Genomic DNA, 14,818 nt, shown 5'->3' with positions numbered 1-14,818 from the left:
TTGGGAATGGATAATGTTCAAGGTTCCTTCCAACCCAAACCATTCCAAATCCTCCAAAATTAAAGCAGAGCTACAGAGGGATCAACCTGGAATCCCAGGAAGAAAAATACTACCAAAAAAAAAAAGCAGATTTTTCGGGTAGGTATAAAAAACTCTTGCACTTCAGCTCAATGTTGTTGATTTTGTCATTCATTCATTTCTGCCTGTGCACTGTGATCTACACTAAAAAAACAGCAAAGCAAAAACAAACCCCATTAAAAAAGCCTTAAAAATCCCACCCCAAATTGTTCTCAATCCATGTCCAGCTTTGAATATACTTTAATTTCAAATATGAAAAAAAAAGGAAAAAAAAAAGAAAATTTGCCATATTTGCCTAAAAACTTTCAGCTTTGGATTTTCAAAAATAGATTTGTTAATCTAACAGAGAAGATTTAAAGAAATTATTTTCTGACTTCTGGTTTGGAGCACCCTGGGATAGTGGAATTGTCCCAGCCCACAGCAAGGTGTTGGGAATGGATAATGTTCAAGGTTCCTTCCAACCCAAACGATTCCAAATCCTCCAAAATTAAAGCAGAGCTACAGAGGGATCAACCTGGAATCCCAGCAGGAAGAAAACACTGCCCAAAAAAAGCAGATTTTTTCAGGTAAGTACAAAAACCTCTTGCACTTCAGCTCAATGTTGTTGATTTTGTCATTCCTTCATTTCTGCCTGTGCACCGTGATCTACACTAAAAAAACAGCAAAGCAAAAACAAACCCCACAAAAAAGGGCAAAAAAATCCCACCCCAAATTGTTCTGAATCCATGTTCAGCTTTGAATATACTTTAATTTCAAATATATTAAAAAAATGAGAATTTGCCTAAAAACTTTCAGTTTGGATTTTCAAAAATAGATTTGTTAATCTAACAGAGAAGATTTAAAGAAATTATTTTCTGACTTCTGGTTTTGGAGCACCCTGGGATAGTGGAATTGTCCCAGGCCACAGCAAGGGGTGGGAATTGATGATTTTTAAGGTTCCTTCCAACCCACACCATTCCAAATCCTCCAGAACCAAAGCAGAGCCACAGAGGGATCTACCTGGAATCCCAGCAGGAAGAAAACACTGCCCAAAAAAAGCAGATTTTTTCAGGTAAGTACAAAAACCTCTTGCACTTCAGCTCAATGTTGTTGATTTTGTCATTCCTTCATTTCTGCCTGTGCACTGTGATCTACATTAATTAAATAAAACAGCAAAGCAAATACAAACCCCATTAAAAAAGCCTAAAAAATCCCACCCCAAATTGTTCTCAATCCATGTTCAGCTTCGAATATACTTAAATTTCGAAAATAAAAGAGAATGTTTGCCTAAAAACTTCCAATTTTGGATATTTTTTAATAGATTTGTTAATTTAACAGAGAAGATTTAAAGAAATTATTTTCTAACTTCTGCAAGCATTGTGGGACATAAGAAGGGGGTGGGAATGGATGATTTTCAAGGTTCCTTCCAACCCAAACCATTCCAAATCCTCCAGAACCAAAGCAGAGCCACAGAGGGATCTACCTGGAATCCCAGCAGGAAGAAAACACTGCCCAAAAAAAAAAGGCGCAAATTTTTCACGTAGGTACGAAAAAAACGACGCCCAAAGTCCTAAAAAAAAGGCACAAATCAAGAAATGTGTGGTATGAAAAGGATCAGGAGGGTACTTACAAACAATCCTGCGCGGCACCATCCCGTTCTCCATGCGCAGCCTGTCCTCCAGGAACGCTATGCCCAGGCTACTGAAATTATCTACACTGGCTGCAGCCATTAACTGAAAAGGGTCCCCAGCTTTATAGGCCAAGGGTGAGCAAAACTCTGACCACTTGACAATCTAGAACAGAGCATATGCACGGCTTTCAGTCGGGAAAAATCATGGAGAAATCCTCAAGCAGCAGCAATATTGTGATTTTGCGAGAGGAATGCAGGAGAATTGAGGAATTTACTGAACAGGGTAAGGCAAAGATTGAGCCCTGATGGAAGAGGAAAAATAGGAAAAATACCCACAGCGAGGAATCGTTCCCAAAGAGCAGGGCTCTGAAAGTTCCAAGCAAGAAAATGGCGGCAGAGCTGTAATAAAAATTATATCTGGATTTGTTTCCTTCAGCAGAAACCCCAAGCAAGAACGCTGATAAAAAGAAGAAAATTAAACTACAAGGGTTTAACTACAAGGTGCGTCCACAGCTGGAGTGAATTTATTCCGTTGCCTTTCCCAGGGAATTCTTCATCCCCAAGTCAATTCTGAGTGCATTTGGAATCAGGGCTGCAGGTACATTAGATTAATTAAAAAATTCAAGTTAAGCTCTGCAGAAGGAACATTTACGTGCAGCAGCGGTAAAAAGTGGGCAGATATATTTTAAAAATTCATTATATCATAAATTAATAAGTTAATTAATGACCACACTTAGCATTCTGCTTTTAACAGGTGTGATGATGGTGGATTTTCTACAGGAAACTCAAAAACTCTTCAGCCATTTGAGAGATTGTGGTGAGGGACAAAGAGTTCAGGGTGGGGAAATCTCAAAGGCCTCAAATCTCACAAGCTGCAAATCTTCAACTCCTCAAATCTTAAACTCCTAATTTTAATTAAAAATATTTATTAAATTATGTCTATTTATAAAATTATTCATTAAAATTATTTATAAAATATAATTTTAAATAAAAATTAGAAGCATTAACTAAACCACAAGGGTTGAAGATCTTTATCTACATCAAAATTTCCTTTTTCCAGGAAAGAAACATTGCACAAGTAGGAGGCACAACTGGATACACAAACCACTTGTTCTCTCACGAATGAATTTTTAGAGACCTGACTTCATGACCTAAAAAAATTTAAAATTCAGACTTTGCCATGTTCCAAAACACAGGGAGACAAAGTGCAACTCCCTCAGAGCTTCCCTCACTTTGGCACCTCTTCCATGAGGTTATTTTCATCCCCACACACCAGATGTAAAGCATTGATTGAAGGAAGGAAAAACTGAGGGTGAGCTGTCACTTGTTCATAATTAGACCATCAGCTAAATTTATCTTTCTTTTATGCAATTAAATGGTTTACACACCAGCAAGAGAATCCAGCTGCAGCTTTTGATGTTGTGGTGTTTCCCAAGGGAACAAGAGGACACAACAAACAACCCCAACGGTTCTGTGTCCTTTCTGAGTCATTCCCGGAGAATTTCTGGTTAATAATCAACAAACCCAATGAGACCATTCAGTCACAGGATCCCAGAGTGGTTTGGGTTGGGGGAAACTTTAAAATTATCTCATTCTTACCCTGCCATGGCAGGGACACCTCAGGCTGCTCCAGCCTGGCCTTGGGCACTGCCAGGGATGCAGGGGCAGCCACAGCTGCTCTGGGAATTATTTTTCAGCCTCTCCCCACCTTCACAGGGAAGAAATTGTTCCTAATTATCTGATGTAAAGCTGTAATTTTTCAGTGTGGAGCCATTCCCTGTGTGCTGTCCCTGCATCCCCTGGCAATTGTCTCTCTCCAGCTTTCCTGGGGCTCCTCCAGGCCCTGCAAGGCCACCCTGAGCTCAGCCCAAAGCTTCTCCTGTGCAGGTGAGCAATGCCAGCTGTGCCAGCCTTTCCTGCCAGCAGAGCTGCTCCATCCCTCTGCCCATCCTGGAGCCTCCTCTGGGCTCTGCAGCAGCTCCAGCTCCTCCCTGGCTGGGCCCAGCTCTGCAGGTGAGCTCCCAATCCATATTTCTATTCCTGGCCTTTGGGTATCTAACAGAAACCTGGGTATCTTCTGATCCATGATTTCTGCTAATCCTGAGTGAAAAATTCCCTTTCCAAGAGGAAAAGGGGAGCAGAGTGTGGGGTTTTATCACTCTGTACTTGAGGGTGAGACCCCAGCTCTGTGACACCAGAGGTGTCCCAGCTTCAATGGGATTGCCCGTGGTGGAGGGTGAAGGATTTACAGAGTATTTAAACACCCTTTCCCACCCAAAAACACGCACAAGTAACACCCACACCTGGAGGCTGTCAGGAAGTTCTGTTCGTGCTCTTGATGTTTCCTCCCCAAGTGAAATCTCAGATGTAAAACACAATTATTGCTGCCCAGTGCAAACAAAGTGAACCCACAGAAGCAGCTCCTGCCAAAACCTGTGACCCTGAGCTCAGGCAACAAACAATCCACCGGCTCAGAGCAGAGCAAAAACCCTCAGGGAACGTTTTCCAGCTTTCCTGTTGTAATTCCAAATCAAAATTCTGTCAGCATAAAGGAGGAAAGGCCAGCTCTTAGCCAGGGATGAGACATCATTCAAACTCCTGTTTTCTGAGTGCCCCTCATTCTCACCAGGCACAGGTCACTGATATTCCTACAAAAAATGGCTTTTTTGGCCAGAAATTCCCCCAAGAGCAATGTGTTCCACAGGCCCTGCATGTGGTGACAGCCAGAGCTGGTTTTTAACCAAAATTAAAAGAACTTCACTGTGTTCGCACAGAAGAACAATAAACAAAATAAACCAGCAGTCCTTTTCCTCTTTAGTTCTGATTTTTTGCCTGGACTATCACTTCTGAGCATTCCATATCAAATTAATTATCAAATTTTATGTTTAATGTAAGGATGCAAAAATATTGAATATCTGTATCCCTTTTCTATGCAAGAATATTGAATATCTGTACCTCTTTTCTATGAAAGGATATTGAATATCTGTACCCCCTTTCTATGCAAGAATATTGAATATTTGTATCCCTTTCTATACAAGAATATTGAATATCTGTCCCCCTTTCTATGCAAGAACATTGAATATCTTTACACTTTCTATATAAGAATATTGAATATTTGTACCTCCTTTCTATACAATAATATTGAATATCTGTCCTCCTTTCTATACAAGAATATATAAAATATGTACCCCTTTCCATGCAAGAATATTGAGTATTTGTACCCCTTTCTATGCAAGAATATTGCATTTCTGTACCTCATTTCTATACTAGAACACTGAATATCTGTACTCCTTTCTATACAAGAATATTGAATATTTGTATCCCTTTCTATGCAAGAACACTGAATTCCTGTACCTCATTTCTATGTAAGAATATTGAATATCTGTACCCCTTTCTATGCAAGAATATTGAATATTTGTATCTCTTTTTTATATAAGAATATTGAATATCTGTCCTCCTTTCTATGCAATAAAATTAAATATCTGTACCCCTTTCCATGCAAAATATTGAATTTCTGTACCTCATTTCTATGCAGGAATATTGAATATCAATGCAAGAATACTGAACATCTGTACCCTTTTCTATACAAGAATATTCAATATCTGTATCCCTTTTCTATACAAGAACATTGAATATCTGTACCCTTTCTCTACACAAGAATATTGAACATCTATACCCCCTTCTACACAAGAATATTAAATATCTGTACCCCATTCTATGCAAGAACATTGAATATCTGTACCACTTTCAGTGAAAGCATATTGAATATCTGTCCCCCTTTCTATACAATAATACTGAACATCTGTACCTCCTTTCTATGCAATATTGAATATCTGTACTCCTTTTCTATACAAGAATATTGAATATTTGTATCCCTTTCTATGTAAGAACATTGAATATCTGTACCCCTTTCTATGCAAGAATATTCAATATCTGTACCCCCTTCTATACAAGAATATTGAATATCTGTCCCCCTTTCTATGCAAGAATATTGAATATCTGTACCCTTTCTATACGAGAATATTGAATATCTGTACCCCTTTCTATGCAAAAATATTGAATATCTGTACCCATTTCTATGCAATAATACTGAATGTCTGTCCCCCTTCCTAGTCAAGAATATTGAATATTTGTATCCCTTTTCTATGCAAGAATATTGAATATCTGTACCTCTTTCTAGGCAATAATATTGAATATCTGTACCTCTTTCTATGCAAGAGTATTGAATATCTGCACCCGTTTCTATGCAAGAATATTGAATATCTGTACCTTTTTCTACGCAAGAGTATTGAATCTCTGTCTCCCTTCTATGCAAGAATATTGAATATCTGTCCCCCTTTCTACACAATAATACTGAATATCTGTAACCCTTTCTATACAAGAATATTGAATATCTGTCCCCCTTTCTACACAATAGTACTGAATATTTGTACCACTTTCTATACAAGAATATTGAATATTTGTACCCCTTTCTACACAATAATACTGAATATCTGTACCCCTTTCTATACAAGAATATTGAATATTTGTACCCCTTTCTATACAAGAATATTGAATTTCTGTCCCCCTTTCTACACAATAGTACAGAATATCTGTACCCCTTTCTATACAAGAATATTGAATTTCTGTCCCCCTTTCTACACAATAATAGTGAATTTCTGTACCCCTTTCTACACAATAATACTGAATATCTGTACCCCTTTCTATATAAGAATATTGAATATCTCTCCCCATTTCTACACAACAATACTGAATATCTGTACCCCTTTCTATATAAGAACATTGAATATCTGTCCCCTTTTCTATACAAGAATATTGAATATCTGTACCGCTTTCTATATAAGAATATTGAATTTCTGTCCCCCTTTCTACACAATAGTACTGAATATTTGTAGCCCTTTCTATATAAGAATATTGAATATTTGTACCCCTTTCTATATAAGAATATTGAATTTCTGTCCCCATTTCTACACAATAATACTGAATATCTGTACCCCTTTCTATACAAGAACATTGAATATCTGTACCCCTTTCTACACAATAATACTGAATATCTGTACCTCTTTCTATACAAGAATATTGAGTATTTGTACCCCTTTCTACACAATAGTACTGAATATCTGTACCCCTTTCTATACAAGAACATTGAATTTCTGTCCCCCTTTCTACACAATAATACTGAATATCTGTACCCCTTTCTATACAAGAACATTGAATATCTGTCCCCCTTTCTCTACAAGAACACTGAATTTCTGTCCCCCTTTCTATACAAGAATATTGAATTTCTGTCCCCCTTTCTGTACAAGAACACTGAATTTCCGTCCCCCTTTCCTATGCCAGAGACCAGGCTCTTTCCTCACCTCCTTGGCGGAGTCCGGCGCCCCGTGCGCGGCCTGCGGGAGGGCGGACGCGCTCTCCGTCACGAAGGCGATGTGCTCTGCGGGCAGCGGCCTCTCCGCGGGGGGAAAGGGAGCGCCCCGCAGCCCTCTCCACCTGCTCAGGTCATCGAGGAACTGCAAGAAGCAAGAAACAATAATAAGCCTGCACACAATAATAAGTTTTGTACCTTTAAGGGTGTCACAGAGAGTGAAGCGGGGGAGAGAAGAAGCGCGCAGTTTGTTCGCAGACACTGCACTCCTCCTGCACATTCCTGCTCCTGACTGTGTTGTCTGCGGTCAGACGGCGGGGCAGAGAGCTCTTCTTTTGCTTTTTAGTTAGTGTTAGCTAGCTGAGCAAAGATGTTCCCAGGACTGGGGTTTTTTTCCTTTTCTTTGGACCTCTTGAAACTGCTCTGGACTGAGCACCCAGCAGAGCACCGGCAGCTGCAGCTGTGGCCCACCGGGCCGGGCCGGGCCTGCGACAATTCCAGCACTGAGGGACTGACCAGAGACTGAGTGAGCTGAGCTGCAACCCGGGGTTTTCTCAGTTTGTCATCTCTTTTAGAGTGGCAAGGGGTCTCATTGTTTGATAATGTTTTGGTTTTATTGTTTAATAAACAGGTTTTTTTCCACCTTTCTCCAAGGAGGTATTTTTCCCTCCCGGACCAGTTGGGGGGAGGGGCCGATTGGATCTGCTTTTCCCAGCGGAGATCCTGTGGGGGATTCTTCCCCAAATTGTGGGATCTCAGCACCTCAGGATGGAGGTGCAGAGTGACCGAGACCACCCTTGGGGGGCTCGGGAGTCCTGGAATGTTGCCAGAAGTGTCTGGTGGCTGGACTTTGATCCTACACAGGAGACGACACCTGTATGAGGACTGGGAAGGTTTCACTGGGTGAATGGTGAAGGGATAAGTTAATTAGAGTGTAAAACACAGGGTTTAGGATTTTGGTACAGGGGGGTCTAAAGAAGTAAGATGGAGGAATTGGGGCGTGTCCTGTCCTTCTTCTTCTTCTTCTTGGCCTCCATCTTCTGTGGTGATGGTGGCACTTTGGGACTGGTTATTACTAGAAGTGCACCGGTTAATAAGGGTAGAAGGTATTGGGGAAAAATGATAAATATTGTACACGTAACTTCGGGTATAAAGATAAGTGACCGCCCCGGGGGCTCGCAGTGTGCCCATGGCTGACTTGCTGTGCAGACCTCTGTCGGGCTGAAAGAAAATCTTTTAGATAAACAATTAATAAACACCGAGACCAAGACAAGATCAGAAGTCTCTCCTCATCCTTTGAAGCGTCGGCTCTTCAAGGCCATCCCTGGGCCTTTCCAGAACACCTAAACAGCTCACAGAAAACCTTACAAACCTAAACAGCCGAGAAACCGAGCAAGTGGCATCCCTGAGCTATCTCCGGTCATAAATCAGGCAAAGAGAAACCTGAAATTTACACCAAATTTGCTCTAAACCTGGACACAACTGATTCAACAATTCCTTTTTAAATTATGCCCGGCTTAAATTCAAAACCGACCCTCCAGCCGTACAGCAAGGGTGACGATGATTTTATGATTATTTTATGATTATTTCACGATTATTTTATGATTACTCCGCCTTCCCCACGAGACAAAGGAAGGGATAAAGTTCTGAACCCCTCACAAAGGGAACACTAAAAGTAAAACTGAAAGTAACAAGGCGGGTTTCTGTAAACCAACTGAAATTCCAGCTCTCAGCGCTGCAGGAAGAGAGGGGGGAACACAAAAGCCCCGAGCCCCTGGCACGGTGACCTTGTGGGACATTGCCGCTGGCAGCATCCCTCATTCTCCTCTCCTCCTCTCCCATCCACACTGGATTTTGAATTCTCACGGCTCTGCATCAAAATTCCTCATTCATTATGAAACTCATAAAATAGAAAGAAATCATTCCTTCAGAATCAATTTTTCCATAAGTTGTCCTATCCACCACTCAGCAGATCACTGAACAAAAATTTCTTCATTAAATTACAAAAGATTCCCTCTCTTGCCCTCAGCAAGGAACAAATAAAGCTCAAAACCTGGAATCAGCAGACCAAAAAACACATTTGGGACACCTCACAGCTTCCCAGGAAAATATTACATCAATTTTTAATTTTTATATTGATTTTGCACTGAACTTCATTTGTCTGCCATATTTTAAAAATGGCAAACATTAGAAACAACTATTTTGGTGTGGGAAATAGTAAAGGTAAAAGATTTTTAGAAAGTTATGAAATCAGACTTTAGAAACAGAAAGAGTAGAGAACTTAAGAGTTAGTTGTAAAATCTGAAAGTAGAAAAGTTACAATAGTACAGTAAGCAAGGACATGAATCAATGAGAGAACTCAAAACGTGAAACAATTGAGACAACTCAACTCAGTTTGAGTTTTAGGTTTGGCTAAGACAGATTTTAAGACTGTAGAAAAATACGTTTAGTAAGACAGCAGAAGGTTTTAAGTTTGATAATTTTGTATTGTTAATAGGAAGTATATAAGTAAGTATTGTTTGAAGAAGGTGTGTTTTTAGTGATTAGCTAGAATAATTATCTGTAAGTTTTGGTAATACGTTAATGGTTAAAAAGTTCTTTAAATGTTCTGTAACAAAGAAATTGGTTGTTAGTAAGAAGTGAGTTGTTGTTATCTTTTAATTGTTTTTATGTAATGAGAGTGATGTTATAATAAAGCTTAAAGAAAATATTTCATAGTCTTGTCTTGTTTGTGTGAACTTCTAACACACATGGTGCCTTCACAACTTCCTAAAAATCCTCTTACCTCCACTATTTCCCACATGTCCCTTCTGCCATACCACGAGCACACACCTGCAGTAATTCCAGGGAAGAATTCCCGTGTGGCTCTGAATTCCAGCACTAAATGTGGGATTTCATCCCTGCACACCCCAAAGGAAAACACAGAACACTGCGGGGGCAGCTCGCTGACCCAGCCGCCCTGGTGAGCACAGAAGCTGCACAAACAAACTCTGATTTCACTGATTTCTCCCACAGGAAAGTGAACTGAGCTCAGGAAGTTTAAAGTACCTTAAACATCCCATCTGGCTAAAGATCAAACCAAAAAAATCCCTTTGCAGGTTATGATTTATGACACTTGCAGTGTCTTAAGCAAGCTACTGATCACAGCCCAAGCTACTGAGAGAGCAAAGGGGCTTTGCTGGCTGCCCAGAAGCCAAAAAAAAATCAGAATTAACCTTTTATCTCTTCAGAGATGATGTAAAGAGCTCCCCACAGTGATGCAGAGCCAGAGCAGCAAACAGGACCTGCCCCAGGAATTCTCAAATGCTCAGATTTTAAAGAGACAAAAATATATTGAATAACGGCCCTGAGTCCGTGCCAAACCTCATGGCAGGCTGCAGTTCCCCAGAGGGCTTCCCAGCTCCCAATAAACACCAATAAAGTGAGCAGATTATAAAATCAGTCTGCATGAACAGCACTGCAGACAGAAAAAAATGTGCTGGCAGGGCAAGGGCTGAGGAGAAGCTGTTACAGAAATGAGCAGGAGTGGAGCAAAGAGCAGGAATCAGCTGAAATCCTCCTCACAGAACAATAAACCAAGGCAAGTGAGGCAGAACTCCTCTAAACACAGCTTTATTTTGGTTTTGAGGGCTTTATTGGAATGTGAATTAGGTATTTCACTTGGCTGGGAAAGATTCTGAGACTGCCACCATCGCTCCTGAGCGTGAAATTATCTGTTAATAAATAGCGAAAAAAACCTAGTTTTAAACAGAGCCAACTCCATCAGCATTTCTCATCTTGTTTTCCCTCAAATGCAAATGTTCTTTTTACCCTCTGAACTTAGAAAAAGCTTCCCTGCTTCCTGAGGAGCACTGGGGCACTGACACGCTCCATAAACCCCTGCAACAACTGAAACAATCCCCAAGCACTCACACACCGACAGCAGCAAAAAGCACAGAGCAAGAGGAGCCTCACCCAGAGCAATCCTGCCATTTAGCGCCACATTCAGAGAATTCACCGTTTATTTTAAATAATTCAGGCTAGCTGGGGGCGGTGCCAGCTCCACTCCTAACCCTGAGTGTCAAGCAGGCTCCGCTTTCAGTTTTGCTTCAACAGTGCCAAGAGGAGCTGGTTTAGCTCAGGGATTTTCCACCCTCCTGGGCTGCCACAGCCTCCCCCAGCCCTGCTCATTCCTGATTTTCATTTTTCACCTCGTTCTCCTCACTTAGAACCACATTTTGCACGGGGGGAAGCAGCCAGCCCTCTCTCTCTCTGCAGTTCACATTCCAGGGCAGATCCAGCAGAGTTTTAAAGCCCTGACACGAATCCTGAGGGCACAAACACAGCACATATTTTTAGACTAAAGCCTTCCATGTTCTCCGAGCATGTTGCTAAAATGGAAAAGAGGCTTTTCCCAGGGCCAGGACGAGGAGGAATGTCCTTAAAACTGGAAGTGAGCAGGTTTGGATGGGAAATTAGGAGGGAGATCTTCCCTGGGAGGGCGGGGAGGGGAGGGTGCCCAGCCAAGCTGGGGCTGCTGGAAGTGCCCAAGGTCAGCCTGGACGGGGCACGGAGCCCAGGGCAGGGGCTGGCACAGGATCATCCTCAAGGTCCCTTCCAACACAAACCATTCTGTGATTTTATGGAATTATTACAAGCTGTCCCAGCCAAGCTGTCCTAGAACCACGGCTGCCCTTGCAAAGCTGCACTTAATACACACACATGCATATATACATGTATTTATATATATATACATACAAATACACATTCATAGCGCACAGGGCACCCCTCAGCCCATTTCCTATTCCTATATATACACATTTCCTTTATATATATACATTCCTGTGCAGATATATTTCCTATTTTCTATATATATTTTTATATAGATGTATATATATGTAGACATACAAATACACATTCATAGCACACAGGGCACCCCTCAGCCCATTTCCTATTCCTAGATATACACATTTCCTTTATATATATACATTCCTATGCAGATATATTTCCTATTTTCTATATATATTTTTATATAGATGTATATATATATATATGTAGACATACAAATACACATTCATAGTGCACAGGGCACCCCTCAGCCCATTTCCTATTCCTATATATATACATTTCCTATATATATATATATGTATGTATATATATATATATATATATATACACACACCTACATAGATATATTTCCTATTTCCTATATATATATATACATTCCTATGTATATATTTCCTATTTCATATATATGTATATACATATATGTAGACATACAAATACGCATTTGTAGCACACAGAGCATCCCTCAGCCCATTTCCTATTCCTAGATATATACATTTCCTATATATCTATATATTTCCTATGTATATATTTTTTCTATTTCCTATATATACATTCCTATATTTCCCATTTCCTATATTTATATACATATACACACACAAATACACGTTTGTAGCACACAGAGCATCCCTCAGCCCATTTCCTATTCCTATAAATATACGTTTCCTCTCTATATATACATTCCTATGTATATATTTTCCTACTCACTATATATATACATTCCTATATTTCACATTTCCTACATTTATATACATATATACACACAAATACACGTTTGTAGCACACAGAGCATCTCTCAGCCCATTTCCTATTCCTACATATCTAAGTTTCCTATTTCTATCTACACATTTCCTATATATATATTTCCTATTTGTAAGAGTATGTATATATTCACACATACAAATACACATTTGTAGCACACAGAGCATCCCTCAGCCCATTTCCTACTCCTATATATTTCCTATTTCCTATATATATACACACACATTCCAATATATATATTTCCTATTTCCTATATATATATATACACACATACATACATGTATATACATATATTATTACAAACATATATATGTATATATATACATACAAATACACATTTGTAGCACACAGAGCATCCCTCAGCCCATTTCCTACTCCTATATATTTCCTATTTCCTATATATATACACGCACATTCCTATATATATTAACTATTTCCGATATATATGTGTATATATATATTCACACATACAAATACACATTTGTAGCACACAGAGCGCCTCTCAGCCCATTTCCTATTCCTAGATATATACATTTCCTTTACATATATACATTCCTATATATATATATCCTATTTCCTATATATATATACATTTCCTATATATATTTACACATTCATATATATAAATATTTCCTATTTCCTATACATATATATACAAATATATATACACACATAGGAATACACATTTGTAGCACACAGAGCATCTCTCAGCCCATTTCCTAGTCCTATATATACACACACATTTCCTAAATATATATATTCCATGTATATATATCTCCTATTTCCTATATATAGTTACACATATGTATACACATACAAATACGTATTTGTAGCACAGAGAGCATCTCTCAGCCCATTTCCTACTCCAGCAAGCTCCGGCAAGCAGCGAGGAGAGGGACCCACACCCGAACTACCATTTCCCACCGAAGCGACCACCGAGCTGTCCCCCCCTCCTCCTCCCAGCTCTGACACCCCCTGGGAATTCCCTCCGCGCGTTGTTTTTGCCCAATCCCAAACGCCTGCCCGCCAGCAATGCCCAGAACCAAACCACAGCCCCATCCCCGCGGGGCCGGGATGCGCATCCCCGTTACCGCGGCAACCGCGCCGCATCCCCGTTACCGCGGCAACCGCCGCGCCTCCCCGCGCATCCCCGCGGCTCTACCTGCGCCTCGCCGGTGCAGAACACCTTGCCGCCGACGCGGAGGCAGACGCGCTCGCCGGGGTGCGGCTGGCGGGCGCAGAAGGTGAAGGAGCAGCGGGAGCGGTGCAGCCTCCGCACGGTGCTGCGGACGAGCGCGGCCGAGCGCGGCCCCCAGCGCGCCCACAGGTACAGGTAGCACAGCGTGATCAGCATGGCGGGCGCGCGGCCACGCCCCCCGCCGCCCGCCCCGGCCAATGGCAGCGCCGTGCGTCAGGGAGGGCGGGTGGCGGTCGCGGCGCTGATTGGCTGGAGGGGGCTGGCGCGCGCGGCGCCCCGCCCCCTTGGCAGCGCCGCGTCTCTCCCCTCCTCCTCCCCTCAGCGCTCGGCCGTGAGGGCGCCTGCGCCTCACGCTGAGGGGAACGTGGAGTTCTGCGGTGGAACGAGGTGTAAAAAGGAATAAAGAGCGCTCAAAAGCGTTAAAACTGACTCGGGGCGTGGGTTAGTTGTAGGTGTGCTCTGGAGGAGGAAGAGGAGGAGCAGCAGGCGAAGTCTTTTCGTAGCGGGCGCCACGATTCGGTTTCTCTGGGAATGGCAGAATGCTTTTGGTGAAAAGGAACTTAAAGCTCATCCAGCTCCACCCCCTGCCATGGCAGGGACACCTCCCACTGTCCCAGGCTGCTCCAATCCCCAGCGTCCAGCCTGGCCTTGGGCACTGCCAGGGATGCAGGGGTGGAATTCCATCCCAGCCCTGCCCACCCTCACAGGGAGGAAATTGTCCCTAATATCTGACCTAAAGCTGTAATTTTTCAGTGTGGAGCCATTCCCTGTGTGCTGTCCCTGCATCCCCTGGCAATTGTCTCTCTCCAGCTTTCCTGGGGCTCCTCCAGGCCCTGCAAGGCCACCCTGAGCTCAGCCCAAAGCTTCTCCTGTGCAGGTGAGCAATGCCAGCTGTGCCAGCCTTTCCTGCCAGCAGAGCTGCTCCATCCTCTGCCCATCCTGGAGCCTCCTCTGGGCTCTGCAGCAGCTCCAGCTCCTC

At 41.9% G+C, this 14,818-nt stretch overlaps 1 protein-coding gene across 1 annotated transcript in view; it reads right to left on the bottom strand.

The window, feature by feature from the left end:
* Positions 1 to 13,995, bottom strand: part of HLCS (holocarboxylase synthetase) — a 171,824-nt gene extending 157,829 nt beyond the window's left edge. The window contains exons 1-3 of the mRNA XM_058799979.1: positions 13,804 to 13,995; positions 7,048 to 7,200; positions 1,688 to 1,850 (exon numbers count right to left, since the gene is read on the bottom strand). Coding sequence (XP_058655962.1) covers positions 1,688 to 1,850; positions 7,048 to 7,200; positions 13,804 to 13,995 — 508 coding nt within the window. The remainder of the gene's footprint in view (positions 1 to 1,687; positions 1,851 to 7,047; positions 7,201 to 13,803) is intronic.
* Between the last annotated feature and the right edge of the window lie 823 nt (positions 13,996 to 14,818).

This window comes from Ammospiza caudacuta, chromosome 2 (genome assembly GCF_027887145.1).
Source record: "Ammospiza caudacuta isolate bAmmCau1 chromosome 2, bAmmCau1.pri, whole genome shotgun sequence".
In the NCBI taxonomy this organism is placed as follows: domain Eukaryota; kingdom Metazoa; phylum Chordata; class Aves; order Passeriformes; family Passerellidae; genus Ammospiza; species Ammospiza caudacuta.
This window is presented reverse-complemented; position numbering and strand designations above follow the sequence as displayed.